General features: G+C 43.5%; 3 protein-coding genes across 5 annotated transcripts in view; 1 reads left to right on the top strand and 2 right to left on the bottom strand.

The window, feature by feature from the left end:
* Positions 1-2,916, bottom strand: part of rasal1 (RAS protein activator like 1) — a gene marked incomplete at its 3' end in the record, with an annotated part of 45,521 nt that extends 42,605 nt beyond the window's left edge. Inside the window, exons 1-3 of the mRNA XM_083644730.1 lie at positions 2,830-2,916; positions 2,390-2,446; positions 461-574 (exon numbers count right to left, since the gene is read on the bottom strand). Coding sequence (XP_083500856.1) covers positions 461-574; positions 2,390-2,446; positions 2,830-2,894 — 236 coding nt within the window. The 5' untranslated portion in view covers positions 2,895-2,916. The remainder of the gene's footprint in view (positions 1-460; positions 575-2,389; positions 2,447-2,829) is intronic.
* Positions 2,917-5,370: 2,454 nt separating this feature from the next.
* On the top strand, positions 5,371-14,207 carry dgcr6 (DiGeorge syndrome critical region gene 6). Its single transcript, XM_083644057.1, has 6 exons — positions 5,371-5,513; positions 8,737-8,854; positions 9,645-9,805; positions 10,657-10,757; positions 11,723-11,863; positions 12,032-14,207. The coding sequence occupies exons 2-6, from the start codon at positions 8,745-8,747 to the stop codon at positions 12,098-12,100; spliced, it is 582 nt and encodes a 193-aa protein (XP_083500183.1). The 5' UTR covers positions 5,371-5,513; positions 8,737-8,744; the 3' UTR covers positions 12,101-14,207.
* Positions 14,208-14,637: 430 nt separating this feature from the next.
* LOC310783169 (UDP-glucuronosyltransferase-like) lies at positions 14,638-21,496 on the bottom strand. 3 transcript variants are annotated; one of them, XM_083643962.1, is made up of 7 exons: positions 21,374-21,496; positions 21,103-21,142; positions 19,612-20,577; positions 18,552-18,683; positions 18,120-18,207; positions 17,174-17,393; positions 14,638-16,166 (listed from the first exon to the last, which is right to left on the bottom strand). In XM_083643962.1, exons 3-7 carry the CDS (start codon positions 20,527-20,529, stop codon positions 15,896-15,898), a joined length of 1,629 nt encoding a protein of 542 aa, XP_083500088.1. In that variant the 5' UTR covers positions 20,530-20,577; positions 21,103-21,142; positions 21,374-21,496; the 3' UTR covers positions 14,638-15,895. The 3 variants fall into 3 exon arrangements, with proteins under 3 accessions (XP_083500088.1, XP_083500090.1, XP_083500089.1); XM_083643964.1 differs by lacking the exon at positions 21,103-21,142 and having other exon boundaries at positions 21,400-21,470; XM_083643963.1 differs by lacking the exon at positions 21,103-21,142 and having other exon boundaries at positions 21,374-21,450.
* Positions 21,497-21,836: the final 340 nt, after the last annotated feature.

The raw sequence follows: 21,836 nt of genomic DNA, 5'->3' as shown, positions 1-21,836 counted from the left end.
TGTAATAAAGTTTGCCAGTAACTGGATAGTGTGGACTCTCTCCTCCGACGCACCTATCCATAAGATTGTGAGGGTGTGCATTGGCTCTTCTTTCAAGTTATAAAGTGTTAATTTAAAATTGTATACAAAAAATTATAAACTGCTCAGGTTTCAAATTTTTCATAATAAACAACAAGCACTGTTATGAGAATATGAACATGACTTGTGTAATGGTTTTTAAAAATCAGTGAAATAAGCATGCTTGTTTCGTCTGTTTTGACCCCGCCCTTCAAAAAAAAATCGGAATTGAGAATTGCTAAAAACCGGAATCGATAAGCAGAATCAGAATCGTTAAAATCCAAATGATACACAACCCTATCGTTTTAACCCAATATATGCTTCATGAGTAGACTAGCAAACTGAAAGCTCATAATAGCTGAGAATGAGATCATTTTAAGACGATTTTGAAGGACAATGTTACCTGATGGTGTCTTCATCCATGACATAAATGGAGAGTGAATGGAAGCCCATGGGAAGGTGCAGGGTGTACTCTTCACCCCAGAAAGGGTTGAGGTTCTTCCATACTGTCGCCGTCCTGAAAAAGAAGGTTGTACACGCTAGTACCCACCGGGCGGTCCGTAACAGCCACAGACTGAATCTACATGATTACATCATTTTAGGAGTAGAAGAAGAAGCCAGGAAGGAAATGTGTGGAGTCAGTCACAAATCACAGTTGGGTACCTGACAACATGACAGAGTGTCAGCTGCATCAGCAGCACCATGTGACAAGTGACATGTCCCACAGCCTACATGTCATTATGCAGAATCTATTCTAAAAGGCTAATTAAAAGTTCCTGTTTAATTGGGCCATGTATCTCTCTGCTGAGCTGAGAATGCTCTGCTGTAGGGGCGGCTGTAGCTCAGGAGGTAGAGCGGGTCGTCCACTAATCGCTTTGGATAAAAGAGGTCGGTGGTTCGATCCCCCGCTCCTCCAGTCTGCATGTCGAAGTGGCCTTGGGCAAGACACTGAACCCCAAATTGCTCCCGTTGGTGTGCCAGCACCCTGCGTGGTAACCTGCCGCCATCGGTGTGTGAATGGGTGAATGTACCTACTGAGTACTGACTGTAAAGCGCTTTGGATAAAAGTGCTATATAAATGCAGGCCATTTACCATTTACCATTTACCATTTACCATTTACCAGGCCATTTGTCTGCTTCCTGACAGGGTCAAGCAGCCACATCATCCATGAAAACACTCAGCAGGGAGTCAGTTGGCCGGTGACACTACAAGTACAACATCATTAGTAACAATGGCCTCTCTGGAATGGATGCATTCCCTTAAATCCCACAATAAATGCAAAGAGAAATATGGGTTCCATCTCTAAATGATATACAGCTGCTATTTTGAGAAGTGACACCTGTATTGATCCCAACACAGGTAGGCCGGGAGCTAGCCCCGCCCCTTAGGATGTTTTCTGCTACATTTCTTTTCACTACTGCCATAGATAGAGGATGCAACATCTGTATCATCTGCACAGTTGACCCACAAATTGAGAACAGCTCCTCCAGTCTGAACGGGTTCAAACTCTCCTCCCCTCCAGAACAGCTCCTCCAGTCTGAACGGGTTCAAACTCTCCTCCCCTCCAGAACAGCTCCTCCAGTCTGAACGGGTTCAACCTCTCCTCCCCTCCAGAACAGCTCCTCCAGTCTGAACGGGTTCAACCTCTCCTCCCCTCCAGAACAGCTCCTCCAGTCTGAACGGGTTCAACCTCTCCTCCCCTCCAGAACAGCTCCTCAAGTCTGAACGGGTTCAACCTCTCCTCCCCTCCAGAACAGCTCCTCCAGTCTGAACGGGTTCAAACTCTCCTCCCCCTCCAGAACAGCTCCTCCAGTCTGAACGGGTTCAACCTCTCCTCCCCTCCAGAACAGCTCCTCCAGTCTGAACGGGTTCAACCTCTCCTCCCCTCCCCTCCAGCTCCCAGCATTTTCCCTGCTTATCATGGGAGCTCCCTGCAATAATTGATGTAGCCTATCCTCTCCATGGTTACCTGCGGGTGTTTCAAAGGCCAGCCCAGTATCAGGTTCTCTGTGCTGCTGAGGGGGGCACGCTATGAGCACCGCCACCCTGAGTGATCACACACAGACACACTCCACACTGGATATAATGCAGAGAGCCGAGGTACAGCCACGAAAAGACAAAACTGTCTATGGAGTTACCGTCGTTATATCGCTGCAGCCGGGGATATGCAAGTTTGAGGGAATAAGCAGAATTGTAAACAATATTCTGTATCTAGCCTTGCAGACATGATGAACTGCTGTAGGCATAAGATATGAGAGATTCATTTTCTTTGCATAGATAGGCTACAACTAAGGCTATACTTTAGACATGTATAGAGGGGTTAGAACTCACCTGGCCACAACTTCATTGTCAACTTTGACAATGCAGTATGGATCACTGGTCCCGGAGCTAGAGAGATCAACAAAAAGAAAATGTATGTTAATTCAGTTCGCCTGGTGGCGGCACACTCACAGCATGAGATAGGATATTATGCATTGAATTCAGTCGCCTGGCGACAAGCTTTTCTTGCAGCTTCTAGATTGGGTAGTAGCCTAAATGTGAGGAGCGTGTCTTGACTTGCAGCTTGACCATTTCTCCTCAAATTCCTTCAACTACAAGAGAGACACCCGCAAGAAAATCAAGGCTCAAACTCAACTTTTTTCTTATAATTAAGCTGATCAGTTGCGGCGATCCTGATCTGTTGTCTATATAACGTTTAATAGGCTGTAATGATCTAAGATTTAAGACTTCAGCAGCACAGAATCAGTGGCGTTTACACACAGGCTACTTACACGTCTTTGGCTGGGAGGTTCCTGCCCTCGACAATTCGAAAATAAAGAGATGTATTTTTGGCCATTTTAATCAAGGAAGCTATAATCCAATTCATCCGATGCGCCCATAAAAACACGCTCCTTAAAACAGCGCTCTTCCCCGCAGGCAGCAAGTTTTCTTCATTTCACGGACGGGCACGCTCAGTGCGTGACGGACTGACCATGGCGCACAGCCCACCAGTCCTGCGCGCAACACACACAGGCGCCAGTCAGTCCGGTCCAATATTGGCTTCCAGCGAGTACTTGTTGTAGCACAATCAGTCTCAGTCTCCCACAGGAGCCAGATGATGAATGAATCTAAAATGTAAATGTAAGCACTATCAATGAATGATCCATCTATGTCAATAGATAAATAGCTAGATCCATTTCTATTCTTGCAGAGCATCCAAGGCTCCTCGTTCTCATCTCCTTTATATTGCTCTGATCTTACGACTGTTGTATCCGATGCAGTCCTGAGAGCGGAGCTTCTGGCCAACTTCTGGCAGTATGCCCCATCTGGTGGATATATTGAGCTACTGCATATTGATTGACGATGGTTGCTCATGAGCAGTACAGAGAAACATCATCAACCCACTGCAGTCAAGCCAGCCCACACCTCGGAAAGCTCAGTCATTCTAGCCCACACTCTAGCCCACACTTGTTTTGTGGTGCGTGTATATACTAGGCATTACGGTAAAAGCATGCGCGAACTGATTTCAAAATAAAAGCGCACTCCCAGAACAAATCTATACTAATTAAATGTTCTAATTTTTACATATTATAATTACAATTGCACGCTATGAGAGTTGATGTACAATTTCAAAGTAAAAGCCTACTTTTTTTTTCTTTTCACTGTTTTCTGAACATTCAAATGGATAGTTCAAGGAAACTGCCTGTTATTAAAAAATAATTATACTTCAGACTGATAGTACTCAACCCCGGGGGTTCACCCAGAAACTTTCAGAGCAAACTGATGTAGCATTTCAGAATAAAAGCCTTCTAACTATTCATATTTCACTGCATCACATGTACATTTGGAGGAATATTGATAGAAAACTACCTGTTATTATTGAACCATTCCACTTCACATTCGTAGTACTCCACCCCGGGGGGTCACCCAGAAAATTTCATAACAATCTGATGTAGCATTTCAGAATAAAAGCCTTCTAACTATTCATATTTCACTGCATCACATGTACACTTGGAGGAATATTGATAGAAAACTACCTGTTATTATTGAACCATTCCACTTCAGACTCATAGTACTCCACCCCGGGGGGTCACCCAGAAAATTTCATAACAATCTGATGTAGCATTTCAGAATAAAAGCCTTCTAACTATTCATATTTCACTGCATCACATGTACATTTGGAGGAATATTGATAGAAAACTACCTGTTATTATTGAACCATTCCACTTCAGACTCATAGTACTCCACCCCGGGGGGTCACCCAGAAAATTTCATAACAATCTGATGTAGCATTTCAGAATAAAAGCCTTCTAACTATTCATATTTCACTGCATCACATGTACATTTGGAGGAAAATTGATAGAAAACTACCTGTTATTATTGAACCATTCCACTTCACACTCATAGTACTCCACCCCGGGGCGTCACCCAGAACATTTCATAACAATCTGATGTAGCATTTCAGAATAAAAGCCTTCTAACTATTCATATTTCACTGCATCACATGTACATTTGGAGGAATATTGATAGAAAACTACCTGTTATTATTGAACCATTCCACTTCACACTCATAGTACTCCACCCCGGGGCGTCACCCAGAAAATTTCATAACAATCTGATGTAGCATTTCAGAATAAAAGCCTTCTAACTATTCATATTTCACTGCATCACATGTACATTTGGAGGAATATTGATAGAAAACTACCTGTTATTATTGAACCATTCCACTTCAGACTCATAGTACTCTGAAATTGTCTGGATGACACCCTGGGGTTGAGTACTATCAGTCTGAACTATAATTATTTTTTAATAACAGGCAGTTTCCTTGAACTATCCATTTGAATGTTCAGAAAACAGTGAAAAGAAGAAAAAAGTAGGCTTTTACTTTGAAATTGTACATCAACTCTCATAGCGTGCAATTGTAATTATAATATGTAAAAATTAGAACATTTAATTAGTATAGATTTGTTCTGGGAGTGCGCTTTTATTTTGAAATCAGTTCGCGCATGCTTTTACCGTAATGCCTAGTATATACACGCACCACAAAACAAGTGTGGGCTAGAGTGTGGGCTAGAATGACTGAGCTTTCCAAGGTGTGGGCTGGCTTGACTGCAGTATCAACCCCAAAAAAAATCGTCAGAAGATAATTTGTGAATGCCTAGATATTGATTGCACCCGAAGATAATCTGGGCTAATGGTTTGTCAAAATAAACAATCTTGTTTGGTTCGGAGTAGGTTCGGAGAGAAAAGAATTGCAGACAGGCATCAAGTTAGGCAGCAATACGGGGGCGGGGTCCTTTTCTCTGTCACTCTGTGAAATGTTTTGTGGGAGTTGGGTGCGAGCTACAACAAGCTATAGTTTAGCTAAACAAAAGCAGATAATCTCTTTCTTTCTAGCTGGGGTATAGTTAGTAGTAAGTGGGTCATGTTAACTCACCAGCAGCAGCGGCACTAGAGAACTGGCTGCCTGACCAAGGTAGACATCATGTTTGTGAAGAATTTACTACCAGAGCTTTGTTGGTAACCTAGCCTAGCCTACTAAAGTTAGCTGAATCGGTTGTCTTGGGTTAAATTCACTTCATAGCTACGTTAGCCCGGATTAACACAGTGGTCACGACTCCACACTTGAACCCTATTAAGAAGCTAAACAACATCACTCACGTCACAGGGTTCGAATTTTGCTTTAGGGCCAGTTCTTGAAGTGAATGGGTTCGTCTCAAGATCACTGTTGTAAAAGCCCTTCTATGGCTCAGCCCATCTGTGTGTCGGGCATTAAACTCACCTTATGTTTGCCCGTTGAAAGTCACAGGTGGGGTCGCATCATGGGGTAACCTTATTATATCGGAAGAGTTGCGCCAAAAAGTGAGCGGCTATTCTGTTAAAAGACAGTTTGACGAGAAGTTGCCTGGAGTCCAGACGCATGCACACTGGCATCATTTGGTGATTCTGCTGGGAAAAATATGTTTAGGTTCTGGGCTATAGTGCATGTTAAAAGTTTCCCACCGTGACCGATTGTAACATTTTGGCCATTTCTTTTGAAAGGATGTTTTGGTAATTTGAGCAATGTGTCACATCTGCCATCTTTCTGACATTATAGTGTCTGTGGGCCAAAGCTCAAAATGTCACTTGTCGGTACGACTCAAGGTGGTAAAACTTGCTTATGATTTTTGATAAGATACATGTTGATATTTTGGTATGATAGCCATTCCTGAGTGGTAGCTGTGACACAGTTACCAGCTCGCGAAGTGAACCACCCCTAAAGTCAATTGCATTTTAGACCCTGGCCTGGTGCATATCCTGGGTTAGGCACATGGTCAGGACATTTTTCAATCTTTTGTACTACTGTTTTTGGTCCTATTTTAAAGGGAACCTTCTTAGCTTTCATTTAAGGCCAGTTTTTCTGACAAATATACAGGTGACTTGAGCTCTTTAAACCATCATGACAATGACACACATGTTTCCACAATTTTCACCTAAATTGTATTATTAATTTTAGCCCGGTGGCATCAAGGAACATCAGAAACACGAAACACAAAAACTGGAATGCTCACAGCACTTGGAGGGGCATGATTGGGATGGTTTCCCTGATCTGAACCTGAGTGTTCTGTTATTGGACTTCTGTGCTTTAGACGTGGATTGGCCATAACAAACACCATAGTCAAGCATAAGGATGCTCATAGGTCTATGGTACCAGCGTATCTTATTGATTGTTTGATTGATTGATTGATTGACTTTATGGATATAGCAGACAAAATCCAAGGGATAGACATCTAAAAGTCAAACACTTATTTCCAACATGGTCCCTGGTCATACGGTAACACATAACATCAAATAGAACAATCAACAAAAACACACAAGTTAAATAACCATGACAACGGAAGGCTCGCCTTGCACATTACTCTGGTTTACTCGGCAATAATTCTTTCAGGTTTTTAAAACCATTTAGAGAATATGCTGATTTAATTCCGTTAGGGATCTTGTTTCACTCCTCTCCACCGGTATATTACCGGTAACAACTTTGGTCAGCAGAAAAGTATCTCAGAATGCAACATGTCAAACCTTAAGGCGGATGTCACTTTGGTAGCTGGATAACACCGAGCTGAAAGCTGATAGTGATACCTACCAGGGTGGGAATTACACGGAGGCCTCCATTGCTCCTCCTTCTGGCCGTGATGCCCTGAGATCCCTAAGGCCACATTGGCAGTGCCCTGCTACCAGCCTGCTACTGTTAGTTGCTTTAAAACCATCAGTGGTCTGAGTTTAATGTGCAAAGGATGTGTAATTGGCTAATTTTAACACACATTTCTGACAAATCTCTCTTCACGATGTCAATAGAGCGATGACCTTTGTGCCCTGGCATGTGACCTTGTGCCCTAAACAAATATGTGATGCCGAAGGCCAGATGGCCACGCCCCTAAAATGAGGAAATTCCCACCCTGATACCTGATATTACCTACCCAGTATTAGTCTGGTGTTCCAGTAAAGTGCTCAGTGAGTGGAGCTATAATGCCAGGGCAGCTTCTGTTTTGCACCTTGCACATTGATTGCAGTGGACACCATTCTGTATTTAAGTTGAGGTTTGCCAAAGTGAAAGGAGTTGGATACTTCAAACAGCACATATTACATTTTTCATTTTCTAAAAAATATTTACTACTACTGGACTGGCTATGTTAGTCGTTTAGCTGGTGGTGGTGGTGCAACCACCTTTGCAAGGCACTTCTAACATTTAAGAAAATAACATTTGAATCTATAGGCCTGAGTATTTCATGGGAATATTAACACAATTACACTAATCTATTATTGACCTAATATTAATGAGGATATGAATAGATGATTAAAAATGATGTGATCACTGATCATGTTTATGTCAGTATGCATTTTCAGTTAACTTATGAGCTGTTCTTGTTCTTGTTGAGTGCAAAGTGGGGGTTTAAAGGTGTGAAAAGGGCAGAGGTGTTTAGGCCCTTTTGGCAGCAGAGATAGGCAGGTTTCCTCTTGAAGCAAACAGCAGTTGTTGTTAGCAGCAGTTGCCTAGATGAAAGCTAAGAAGGTCCCCTTTAAAATAGGACCAAAAACAATAGTACAAAAGATTGAAAAATGTCCTGACCATGTGCCTAAACCAGGATATGCACCAGCGTCTAAAATGCTATTCACTTTAGGGGTGGTTCACTTCACAAGCTGGTAACTGTGTCACAGCAGCTACCACTAAGGAATGGCTATCATACCAAAATATCATCTACAGACATGTGTCTTATCAAAAATTATAAGCAAGTTTTGCCACCTTGAGTGGTACCGGAATCTGGTCTGGCCCATGGACTAACATGGCTCCTCCGCTCTGCAGAGCACAGGCATAGCTAATTGAATTGCATCTGAGGGCTAAGCTCATCTCAAGCCCGTTTGGTCCAAGATGGAGCTACATTAGCTTAACTACATCATGATGATACATGACCGGACATCACATACTGTGTTTTCTTTCATCTGGTGGAAGCATTTTTCAATCAAAGGTGAAATGACACAGATATGATCATGGGTTATAGTGGGACTTTACATGCCTGCCCCCTTCACTTCAATAGAACTGGCCCCACTGCCAAATCCAAACGCTGTGATGTGAGTGATGTCTTTTCCTTCTTAATAGGTTCCTTGGTTCCCAGTGTACTGGAATGCGGCATAACTCTCTTCTACTCTCCTTCTCTTCCCAGACAAGGAGATGGATGTTTACCGTGGAGTCCTCGACGGCCCGGGCGATTCGACCAAACAACAAGAAAGACATTATTACTTATTATCTGAGCTGCAAACCCTTGTCAAAGATTTGCCGAGGTAACAGTTGATAATGTTACAAAGTCTGCCTTTAGATCATTCAATCAAGTCAACCTCAGTTTTAGCTGCATCTACCAAATGAAAAATGAACGTATCTTTAATGAGCAGGTTGATTTTCTTTCTGAATTTACATCATAGTACTTCACATAAACTTAAGTATATAGGGGACATCAGATCACGGTATACCATGTACCAAAGCTTTAATAACACTATGACCATGATCTAATTATTGTAGTAAAATGACATGATGGCTGTGCATCATCAATAAGTGATATCAGCATAGCAAGCATGCATTGTTCTAATAAGCTACAGTTGGTCAGTGCACAAAAGCAGAGCAGGAACAGGTTGCTCAAGTGAAAGTGGATCCCAGTGGATCCCTTGATTTAGAGTCAACCACAACAAGGCATTTAAGCAACCTGAATTCCTGCCAAAGAGTGAAAGTGAGCGATTCAAATTCATAAACAACTGACCTCAGGCTCATTTAACTTCGAGGCTTCACAAAATGTTGAGTCATTGAAATGTGTTTTGAAGTCATGGGAAAGTCCATGGAAATCCTTTGGTCAAAATGTGTATATGAACCCTGGTTAAGGTTACGGTAAAATATCAGGATAAGCCAATCAGAGGTAGAGTAGGCCTAGAGTAGGTCATGCCTTCGCCATCCTGGGAAAATAAATATCGCGTTAGGTATTGATCTGAGGGAACATCGGGCTGAGGGAACATTATTGAAGTGTTCTGATTCTGATTCTGATTCTGATTCTGAAGTGTTTGCGTGTTTGTGCTCCGCGGGCAGCTCCTTCCAGCAGCGCCTGTCCTACAACACACTGAGTGATCTGGCTCTGGCTCTCATAGACGGGACGGTGTACGACATCGTGCAGGGGCTCCTGGAGATCCAGCACCTGACGGAGAGGAACTTGTACAACCAGAGACAGAAGCTGCACTGTGAACATCAAGGTCTGTCCTCTATCTACAGTATCTACCTATATCTATCTGTCTATCTGTCTGTCTGTCTGGTTGCAGTGTGTGTGCTGCTGAGAGCTTGTGTTAGCATGAGCTATGCAGTGTGTGTGCTGCTGAGAGCTTGTGTTAGCATGAGCTATGCAGTGTGTGTGTACTGCTGAGAGCTTGTGTTAGCATGAGCTATGCAGTGTGTGTGCTGCTGAGAGCTTGTGTTAGCATGAGCTCGATGTGCTGCTTGACTTGTGTTTCCTCTCATCCCTGCTCTCTGCGTAGTGCTCAAACTGGAGATGACTTGTGTTTCCTCTCATCCCTGCTCTCTGCGTAGTGCTCAAACTGGAGATGACTTGTGTTTCCTCTCATCCCTGCTCTCTGCGTAGTGCTCAAACTGGAGATGACTTGTGTTTCCTCTCATCCCCGCTCTCTGCGTAGTGCTCAAACTGGAGATGACTTGTGTTTCCTCTCATCCCCGCTCTCTGCGTAGTGCTCAAACTGGAGATGACTTGTGTTTCCTCTCATCCCTGCTCTCTGCGTAGTGCTCAAACTGGAGATGACTTGTGTTTCCTCTCATCCCTGCTCTCTGCGTAGTGCTCAAACTGGAGATGACTTGTGTTTCCTCTCATCCCTGCTCTCTGCGTAGTGCTCAAACTGGAGATGACTTGTGTTTCCTCTCATCCCTGCTCTCTGCGTAGTGCTCAAACTGGAGATGACTTGTGTTTCCTCTCATCCCTGCTCTCTGCGTAGTGCTCAAACTGGAGATGACTTGTGTTTCCTCTCATCCCTGCTCTCTGCGTAGTGCTCAAACTGGAGATGACTTGTGTTTCCTCTCATCCCTGCTCTCTGCGTAGTGCTCAAACTGGAGATGGCTCGGAAACACAAAGAGGCATTGCAGTCTTGCAAGTCTCACAACCTCGCACTTCTCAAAACAAATCAACAAGCAGAGATAGAGGTAAGTAACATATTACATGTAATATATTACTTTTAGCAGTAACTCAGTAATATAACTTATTACTTATTATTTACTTATTATACCAGTTACTTTGTCAAGTAACTCAAGTTACAAATTGAGTTACTTTTTTTTTTAATCAAAGCACTTATTTAAAAAAGAAAATCATTTCCTAATCAAACTGTGTGTTTTTATGCAAATAACCACTATAGATGACAATAACAAAGGAAAAGAATAACATTTAGAATTTTGGATTGTTTACACTGACTTCAAGGCGGTTGAAATTATTTTTCGGGATTCTGCTGCTGCTGTTGTTTTGGTAAACGTTATCCGTGTAATAAGTAACAAGTTACTCTACACAGACAGTAATATTGTAAAGTAACTTATTACTTTCAAATGAAAGTAACTAGTAATATGTAGTATATTACATTTTGAAATTAACTTGCCCAACACTGGTCTCACAACCTCGCACTTCTCAAAACAAATCAACAGGGAGAGATGGGGCAGTGGTGGCCCAATGGTTAGAGAAGCGAGCTTGTGACTGGAAGGTCGTCGGTTCAATCCCCGGGACCGGCAGGATAAATCTGGGTGGGGAAAGTGAAAAGGCAGCGCTTGCCCCTCCCTCATTACCACCACTGAGGTGCCCTTGAGCAAGGCCTTAACCCCAACTGCTCCAGTGGAGCTGATCAGTGGCCAGCAGATCAGACTGTGTTTGTACTGGTCAGCTTCCAGGTATGAATGTGTGTGTGAATGTGAACAGGGCGCTCCTGAAAAAGAGCATTGCTCTCAGTGAGACTCCCCCTGTATAAATAAAAGGTAAAAAAAAGAAAAGAAAAAAAGAGGTAAGGCATTGGCAAATTATTGGATTGATTTCACCTTGAAACCACAGGCTGGGTACAGGCCATATTGAAATGCAATATTGACTGATGGTCAACGTTGCTTCTCAAATAGTGGTGTGTTGTTATCAGGCTCTGGAAGTCCGTGTGCGAGAGGAGCAGAAGATGATGGACAAGAAGATTGTGGTTGAAATGGACCAGAGGGTGTTGGACCAACAGAACACACTGGAGAAGGCTGGCGTCCCTGGCTTTTACATCACCACCAATCCTCAGGTCTGTCTCCACAGCTATCAGCTTATCAAGCCTATTCAAAAAGACACTCTCGACCAATCATAGCACAGAAAATACATGCTTTGTGATACAGGAAGATGTCCAGCAGATGGCGACGATGGATGCCCTAACAGTTAATTGCTCTCCGTGTTCCCCTGCGTGTTACTTCAGGAGCTGACAATGCAGATGAACCTACTTGAGCTGATCCTGAAGCTTCAGCAGAAGGAGTCACAGAGCTGATCCTGAAGCTTCAGCAGAAGGAGTCACAGAGCTGATCCTGAAGCTTCAGCAGAAGGAGTCACAGCTGATCCTGAAGCTTCAGCAGAAGGAGTCACAGTCTTGATAAGCCATAGCCCTCATTGTGCGAAAAGGGAAAAGAAATCCTGTACTGGCCACTGTGCCAACACGCAGTGTCACCGCAAGACTCTCCTGGCCACTGTGTGGAGTCGGTCCTGCTCCTGGAGGAAGCAACAAGCTCAGAAAGTGACCGTCGCTTGTCGTTCTGAATGTTCTCCTCACCTTCTTCATAACCTCCTTTGGCTGAAGGCTGGTATTTATTCAGTACAGAAGTAAGAGGTGTCAGGATCTGGAATAGAGCTCAACACCTAGGAGGTGGTGACAGGTTGACTTTAGAGTGGCCAGATCACATACTGCACTGTAGTTAGGAGTTTGTTTCTTGTACATGTCACCAGAGCGGTGAGAGTGCAGGTCCGGCCAGCAGTGGAGTCCATGGAGCGACTGGCTGGACCTAGGGCAGGGGTTGCCAAACTACGGCCCGCGGGCCAACTGCGGCCCGCTGCCCCTTTTTAAGTGGCCCGCCATGAATTTAGAAGAAAAAAAAAGTAAAAAAACAAAAACAAATCTGTTGCTAAAAACGTTTTTCCGTTTTTCTGTTTCAAAGTTTAAAACGAAAACGAAAACGGGGGAAAAAACGGAAAAACAAAAACATTAAGAAAAAGAAACTGAAAAACAAAAACAAAAAAACGGATTCCCCCCATTTCGTTTTTTCAATTTAAAACCATTGAAAATGGGTTATACTTGGGCACCCTGACATGGTCTATTTATTAAAAAATATATATACTGAATTAATGTTTAATACTAATGTTATATTAAATTATCTCTGTCTTAACCTGTTGGCACAGGAAAAGAAAATTTGATAACATACAGAAATACCCATTGTAATAGGTGAGCGCATCAATAAACTATGTGTCATATATTTATTTGGGTAGAAATTCAATTTTTGGGGTTTTCTGGTCCAATTTTTTTGCCGCGAAAACTGCCGCGCTTAATATTGTTTGGCCCGCGACTCCTTATATTTTTCTGTATGCGGCCCACAACCAAAAAAGTTTGGCCACCCCTGACCTAGGGGGTCAGTGTCTTTGCTCAGGACACTTGGACAGAGAGGGACACACTTGCTGTGATAGGGAATGATGCTGTGACGCTTCCAGTAATGGCATGGTCTCTTCACCTTTGGAGTGGTCAGGACCATGTTTGGGCGAAAAAGAATACTTTATTGCTTTGATTTGTCTGCAAGTTGACCCACATCTCTGATTACAATATTGCACTAGACATGAATCTCCCTAAGTCAGTGGCGGTTCCCAACCTTTTTTGGTCTTATGTAGCCGTGCCAAATTACCTCCTCACTCATGTGTGTTGATTCCCTGAAATGCGTTCTATTTAAAATCATATGAAACTTTTAGTAGGTCTGTCTGTCTAACACATCTGATTATTAAATGACAAATCATTTGAATGACCCCCTTTAATACAATTCTGACCGTTTTCAATGGAAAAAGTCGTCGGTTTTAAAAAGATGGGCGTATGAAATTACTTGGAATGTTGTTTTTATTATTTTGTCAATAAACTGCAATCTCCAATCTTTCCAAGTACCCCCTGCAAGCTGCTCAAGTACCCCTAGTAGGGGTACACGTGACGTACCCCTGGTTGGGAAACACTAGTGTAGGTCATATACTTCCAGCCAAATTCAGATATCCATACACACAATGCAAGACATTCAGATCATCTTCGCACCCCCCCCCCATACTATCACTACAAATAACCAAGTTTCAATAGGCTTCAGAGGAGCCATACTATGGAACATATATCAATATAGCCAAACATGCATCATCCATAAACTCATATAAATCCAATCCATGTTTTATGTTTCATTTGGTTTGCTTTTATTTTTGTTCTCTCTTGTTTTCTGTTCATATTGTATGTTTTTGATGTAGCCTAATTGTTGTTAATATTGGTTTAAATTGTTAGGAGACTGCACACAACCCCATTAGGGTTTATTTGTCTATATGCACCTGCACAATCTTCATCCTTTTGTATCCTTTCATTTGTTCTTGATTTTATGTGCTAAATAAATAAAAAATAAAAACTTGAACTACTCTTTCATACTTTGTACTACAAACTCCATTCAATCTTTAAATCGGTCACCAGTTTTAGTGCTAATAGGAAGTAAAGTACTGTGACGATAAGGTAAAATGGTATTGCACTGATGGCCTACGATAGTAGCCTGGGTAAACCCAGCCCCCACGTGACCTGCTCTCAGAGTTCTCAGTCACCCTAGTGACTGAGAACCAGAGGTCTGAGAGCAGGTCACGTGGGGGCTGGGTTTACCCAGGCTACTACGATAGGCCTCTTTTGTACAATAAATATGATTTTGGGGAGAATTTGGATTTGCATGTGGGTGCTGTGCATTTTTAAGCCCATTAGATACTTACAAGGACAAACAAAGCAAAGGAGTGGTGAGACATAAAAAGAAATTAAGAAAATCAAAATTTATTTTATTGAAAATAAACCGTTTGTTTTGCAGGGAATGTCCTAATCATTGTCAGCAAGCAGCATGATATCCTTTTATGTTACAACAATGTAGCAATGACAATCTTGAGATGATACCATGGATGATACACACACAGACATACCAGCCCGTCCTCACAAGGAAAACAACATTGGTCGATTTTCAAGGGGGTTAAAAATGACTGATGTTTACGAATGTGACCTCTTGTGGTCGTATGAGTAAGTGCATGCATCCAGTGCATACGCCAGATCGAGTCGGGAGCTGGAACCAGGAAGCCGCGCATCCTCTGGCGGTCTTTAACGGAATGACAGTGTGATATTGAAATATCCCGACACCCGGAGCCCCAAGTCGGTCACCACTGGGCCGCCCCGAGCCTCTTCTGCTTCTGCGTCGAAAATTGACAAAAAGACACAGACACTCACTCATATATGTCATTTTGGGAGTGAGTGGAAATCGACTTTTTCTGTCATTTCGCTATGAGGACGTGTTGGAACACGCGCCATTTTCCAAATCTCAGTCTGGTATTTCCTTCAACCTCCAGTATCCACCTCATGACGTCATTTTCAAATCTTAAAGAATGGCACACCTACAAAGCACAGCAGTTTTGAAATCTCAATCTGTTGTTTTTTTCAACACCTATTATCCTAGCCTGGTAAACCATCCAATCACGTGAACTCACAGTTAAGTTATGCAGGACTGTCTGGCCTCCAGCCCAGGGCGGGTGTTTTCAGAAAATACAAAGTGCATGGGCCAATCAGGGACCTGCCTCGTAGTTGACAACGTAAGCGGCCAATCAGGGACGACGCTGTTCACACAGCCGTAAGTGTTACTGCAGAAATAGATTAAATCACAGCAATTAAACCAGAACAGGAGGATGTACCAGTCGACTTTCTCCTCGGAAAATACGTTTTTGCCATTCTTCTGAGTGCATTTGGATTTGACTGGATTTGACGTTGATTAGCTGAAGGACTGGATTTGGCGATACTGATTGGCTGAAGGAGTTGTCTGTCAAGGCAAGCTCCCACCCACTGAAACGACTGTGGCCGGCCTGGAGTCCAGACTGATACACGGAGCAAAAGTATTTTGGTCAGGATGGTTTTGACCAGGCGACCATTAATTATCCACTTCATTGGGTAATTTCTCAAAGCAAAAAACAAAAACATTCCAAACACACACATAAAAAAACAACATTGCAAACACACACACGAAAAAACACAACAACATTGCAAACACTACTCTCTTTTCCTCTTCCTGCTGCACTGGTGGACACAGAACAAGCAGCATTTCAGTGTGAGCCATATAAGGGTTAGAAGAATGACAGCGAAGAAGCCGATGACATCCAGTCTGTGATGCTGGATCCAGTTCAGCTCGGGTCCTGTCCACCTCAGATGTGCGGCTCCTTTGTGTGTCATGACAAACTCGGTCCAGAACACAGCCAGGTCCAGGGGCTCGACGGGCCGGTCCAGCTGTATCGCAGACAGCGACTTCATCTTCTCTTTGTAGCTGGGGAGCAGTGATGTCACGATAAGTAAAACATTTAAGAAACTATAGCCTATATAACCTCCAGTCAACGATCATCAGCAAACATCACCAGGTACAAACATCTGCTATATTTTCAGAATGCTTTCCAGCTCTTCAAATAATCTATCCTACATCAGTTTGATGTAGGCCTCACTCACAGAGTTGGCTGCAGCCTCTCCTCTCTCTCCCCCAGAGGATTTTCACAGTGCACTTCCCTGGCTGATTGCAACTCGGCCCAGCTGTGCTTCTCCACTCAGGTGAGCTCCATCAGTAGCTAACGAATGGAGCTCTCCGTGGTGCTGAACATGTGTTGACTCATTTGGGTCACTAATAATAGAGGCTATGCACACCCACTGAAACACGCCCCCTCAATCGGGAATGAGTGTCAAAATGAGTGTCAAGTTCCTCCCTGAGCAGCAGGTGTCAGTTATCTAGGCTGATTATTACTGCATTCAAGCTCAGTCTTGCTGTGACTCAGTGGGCGTGACCCCACAGTGACTTCTGCCTCTGTGACATCACATGCATACCCTCTATAACCTAATGAAAGAATCCGGCTCCGTTAGCTCACCGGCAAGGCTGCTCTTTACACTTCCTGAAAGATTCAGCCCAATCACACGTAAGATGGCAGAGCTGTGGCCCAACACAATTCTGCTCACTCAGTCACTCACAGAGTTTGCATAGAGTTTGCATTCTTATTATAGGATTCATCTACAACAAAATGCAGAAAAGATCCCAAACTTCTTATTTTTTCAGTTGGTTGTTTCATACTTGAGTTTGTCATCAGTTGCGGTTATCCAATTCAGTTATGTCTGTTTGTGAGTTTTGTCTGATTTTTCTTTCTTTAGGTGAGTTGTTTCAGCTGTTTGAAATTTCTTAATCTCACCTCTCTACTTTCTAACTTTTTCCCCCCACATTTTGTTCTTTTTTATCATTTAGCTTTAGCACTAAATGAATACCGGTATGCTCAAGTTAACATCCTGCCTTCTTACCTTTTGTCATTGATGACCTTATTGAGCGCCTCTAGCACTTTCCCAGTGGTCACATCAAACACACTGATTGCCACTGCCACACCGCGGGATACCATGTGATGTACGTTATTACTCTGGTCCCCAAACAGCGGCATCATCACCATGGGCACACCATTACAGATCCCCTCGTAGACGCCGTGGAGCCCACCGTGAGTGATGAACACCTTGGCAAAGGGGTGACCTGCGAGGCAAAGTGAACGTCACTTCCTGCTTCAGCACTGTACCAGAGGTTTTCTCTACCATTGGATCAACTCCAAGTTATGGAAAGCCAGGCTAAATTAATCTAAAACAGACAAATCAGAGATTACATGGTAATGCTTTAGAATACAGCCCACAACTTACAGGGTAAGTACAGGGTAACAAAAACTTAATTTACAGTGTAAGTACAGGGGAACAAAATCTGAATTTACAGTGTAAGTACAGGGGAACAAAAACTTAATTTATAGTGTAAGTACAGCGGAACACAATCTGAATTTGTGCAATAAGGTGGTAATAAAGGGGGGCTTATAAAGAACTTATATCGTACATATTCTTGTAACTACCGGGTACCTATTCTGTTGTTCCAGGGTACGTATGACCTATGACCCATTTCAATTTAGCAGAACTTATAATATGGTAGTTATTTCATAACTATCGGGTAATTACAGGGCTGTTCTAAAGCAAAGTTAATTCCCTCCTAGTTACATGTAATTACATGGTAACTACAGGGGCACAGGCTGTATTCTAAAGCAATGTACATTTCTTGCTACTTAGGGGTTCAGTGTCTTACTCAAGGACACTTCGACACACTACCAGGAGGGGCCAGCCTCGACACACTACCGGGAGGAGCCAGACTCGAACCGGGAACCTTTCGATTCCCAGGCGACAGCTCTACCTCCTGAGCTAATGCTGCTAAAGCTAAACACACCTAGGAGGTCATTCTGAGGTAGCCACTTCATAAGTTTGACATTCTTGGGCACATCTTCAGGTACAACTCCAGTATATCTCCACACAACCTGAAACATAAACAGCAGCTATTGTTAAAGGAGAAGGCTGAGTAGATAATGACATACTTATCATTTTTGGGTGAACTAACATCTGAGTGTTTTGTGCATTTTTAGCCTGGCAAAGCAGGGGACAAAGTTCTGTCGCTCAAACTAATGCAGGATTACAGTTTAAGACTTGCTGTGTGAAAATCTATTGATTGTATGAAGGTTTGCAGTGCTGCTGAACTGAAGTCAACTTAACTCATTGGTCCATTTGGCCAGTTAATAATCAGAAGACTATTTTAGATTGATTGATGAAGGTGGGTTGATTGCTCTCAAGGCAAATTGATTGAATCCAGTAAAAGTGTTCTTACCCTTTGGGGAATTTGCCTGAAGGCATCAAAGAATTGTTTGGCCATCTCCTCTGGCATCTCGGACAACATGGAGCCCAACGTAAAGACAATAAAGCCATGGTCCTCTGAGCTGTCCACAAACTCCTGCAGGTCCTGTAGGGACATTGGAGAAACAATGGAAAGCAGACGTGAACATTGTTTACAGACGTATAATTATGTTCATAAAAGGCTCTGGCAACTGACAAGATGTAGTAAAATGTGTATTCCTAGTACACACACACACACACACACACACACACACACACACACACACACACACACACACACACACACACAATGGCTACAATTCCAAATAGGCCTACTGTACAAGGAAAAGCTAAGCGAATTAAGTCATTTCTATATTTTGAGCCATGGACAACTACATAAGACATGCAATTCACAATTAAAATGTAACGAAAATAGAAGTTGAACTGTCTACGCCTGCAATGTCCACACTCTTTCCAAGAATTCTATGCAATATGACACGGAGAATGGTTTTCAGTGTGGTTACATCACATGCTTTTCCCGCCACATAAAGGTTTTAGAGCCTGTGGCTTCAAAACAAAGCCAGTCTCTTCAATTTGCCTGAAGTAAATCCAGACAGGCAGTGTACACTAGGCAGTGTACACTAGGCAGTGAATACTAGGCAGTGTACACTAGGCAGTGAATAGACCCATTTCACGGGGGCCATTTTGTGTCGAAAAGGCAGAATAAACACAGGTGCGAGCAAAACACTAATGAGGGTTTCCACATTCCAATCATTGGAAGTTGGAAACCCTCATTAGTGTTTTGTTTGCACCTGTGTTTACCCTGCCTTTTCGGCACAAAATGGCCCCCGTGAAATGGGTCTATACTAGGCAGTGTACACTAGGGAGTGTACACACTAGGCAGTGTACACTAGGGAGTGTACACTAGGCAGTGAATACTAGGCAGTGTACACTAGGGAGTGTACACTAGGCAGTACACACTAGGCAGTGTACACTAGGCAGTGTACACACTAGGCAGTGTACACACTAGGCAGTGTACACTAGCACACACTCACCACTGGGAGAGGACTTTTCTTTGCACAGTTGATACCCCCAAGATGGACCATGTTGGGCATTAGAGGCTTTGGCCATTCAAAGGTGAAGTCATATTTGAAGAGCCAGATAGCACCTTCACCAAGAAGATCCTTATAGGACATGTCCTTCCCCAAATACCTGCTGACCAGAGCGTCGAACTGGGCGTAGGTTAAGCGGCACATGTAGGACTGCAGCATGGACATTAACATGTTCTTGATCCTCTGTGGGAAGTTCATGTCGGGCGTGTAGCCAGAGAAGGACACTGGAACATAGGAAGGAGGTGTGGGGCACTGGAGAGCCTTAATGTCCAGGTCACAAGAGAGTCCATGCAGGAAGTAAACAACAGGCATGGAGAAGACGTGGGCCAAGATGGAGCCGCAGGGAAGGAAGGGGTCGGTGAGCACGAGGTCGAAGCCTTCTCCCCGCAGGCCATCCATCAGAGGCTGGCTGTGCAGCAAACTCTCACAGCCTTTCACCTGAAGGGACGTGAAGTTGACTACCCGCTCGATATTGACAAACACCGCTGTGATTTCTGGTCTCTTGAACACTCCATCCCGGAGCTCGGTGAACTTTGCGTCCAGGTCAGCCTTGGTGTAGGGCACCTGGTAGACCACGGTCCTGTGGTTCTCTGAGCTCTGGATCAACAGGCTGGTTTCAGGCATCAGGACCACGACGTCGTGTCCTCTGAGGGAGAGCTCGTTCACCAGTACCTTCATGCTGAGCCAGTGGCTCCCATCCATAGGCACGACCAGCACCTTCCCCCCCTGAACAGGGCCCAGACTGAGGCAGCACAGCCAAGCTAGCAGCCCCAGCAGACGCACCCACACCCCCCTGCCCATCGCCTCTCCTCTGCACTGCATGCTGGTGTCACTGACAGCATTCAGCAGGAACAGGAACATCCACCCAGGAACCCACCAGGACACCAGGAGCTCAGGGTGACTTGTTTACTGTGTGACAAACAAGACATCCCACACTGATTATATACAGGCAACAGACAAGACGCTCACAGCCACCAGTCACTGCTCTTCAGTCGTCTCGTTCCGCTCACAGGTGCTACTGTATCTTACATTTGCAATCATTTTTTTCTGTTCACACTTAGCACACATGAACAAAGTACAACTATTTTCTTTCTTTAGTCATCCAAAATGCATGTGCAACAAACAATACAAAAACAAAAGACCATTTTCTATTTACATTTCATTCACATAAAAGTTCCTTTTCCTCAAACTATCCAAGTTACTTTCTGTCACCCAAAACCAGCGCCGCCATTATTGGGTAGCTTATGGTAGGATTAGCTTATGTAAACAAACCAGTAAATCTGTCGAAACTCGAAAATACCAGTACTTTCTCGCAAGTAACTGTGGAGAATATACAGAACACCTCTATGCATGAGCTAACCTATGCACCCTTTGATATCTGTATGGAAACAAGCGTTTATGCATGTATTTTACACCAAGAGAGAAACTACACACCTGCTCTTCAGTCGTCTCCTTCCGCTGAAGAGGAAGAGGACTAGTCCCGCCAAAAGGGAGGAGGAATGTTACCAAAATCAGTCCCACAGGGGGAAAGAAAGAATCTTCCATTCACAGTGTATATAAACCAACCTCTCGAAATCATATAGCCTAACCTAATTCCAACTACAAAAAATAAAGGTCTTGTCAGACATTTTAAATAATTCACAATTAACTAGAACTTTAGAATGAAACCTATTATAGCCTAGAGCTGGTATAACTAACACTTTACCTGGGTTGATGGAATCTCTATATTACCATGTTGCACCGGCTTGTTGTGAAAGGCGGACCACTTCCTTGAGATCTGGCTGTGCGTGTTGGTAAGAGGCGGCTGCACTTTGCAGACTGAGGTGTGTGTATGTGTGCGTACACTATGTGTGCGTACACTATGTGTGCGTATTACACACAAAGTCATGGGCGGGCCATTTTTGCCCTTTTGCCCAAATTCTTTATCTGGCTCTTGCTCCCTCTCTGTATATACTGTACCTACACCTATTGTCAATAGACCAGTAGGGTGTGAACAACCACAACCACACCTCAACCACACCTCAAGCACACCTCTCCATGGGAGTGAGTCAGTGCGATAACATCAAACCAATGATATACTGTAATAATGTGTGGAATTTCACCATTAGTTACAACTTGCATCATTGTGCGAAAACCCTCTGACAGAGAATTCGATGGACTAGTTGTCA

The sequence above is a fragment of the Poromitra crassiceps genome (genome assembly GCF_964638095.1).
Source record: "Poromitra crassiceps genome assembly, chromosome: 10".
Taxonomy (NCBI): Eukaryota; Metazoa; Chordata; class Actinopteri; order Beryciformes; family Melamphaidae; genus Poromitra; species Poromitra crassiceps.
This window is presented reverse-complemented; position numbering and strand designations above follow the sequence as displayed.

Bases quoted from the DNA above. Each gene is read 5' to 3' on its own strand.
- LOC310783169 (XM_083643962.1), bottom strand. From the start codon at position 20,529: ATGTTCCTGTTCCTGCTGAATGCTGTCAGTGACACCAGCATGCAGTGC. The intron at 17,394-18,119 runs GTGTGTTTAGCT...TTTGCCTCGCAG, and splicing joins ACCTCAGAATGACCTCCTAG to GTCACCCCTTTGCCAAGGTG. The intron at 16,167-17,173 runs GTAAGAAGGCAG...ACTGCTCCCCAG, and splicing joins AAGGTCATCAATGACAAAAG to CTACAAAGAGAAGATGAAGT.
- dgcr6 (XM_083644057.1), top strand. From the start codon at position 8,745: ATGGATGTTTACCGTGGAGTCCTCGACGGCCCGGGCGATTCGACCAAA. The intron at 9,806-10,656 runs GTCTGTCCTCTA...CTCTCTGCGTAG, and splicing joins GCTGCACTGTGAACATCAAG to TGCTCAAACTGGAGATGGCT. The intron at 10,758-11,722 runs GTAAGTAACATA...TGTTGTTATCAG, and splicing joins ATCAACAAGCAGAGATAGAG to GCTCTGGAAGTCCGTGTGCG.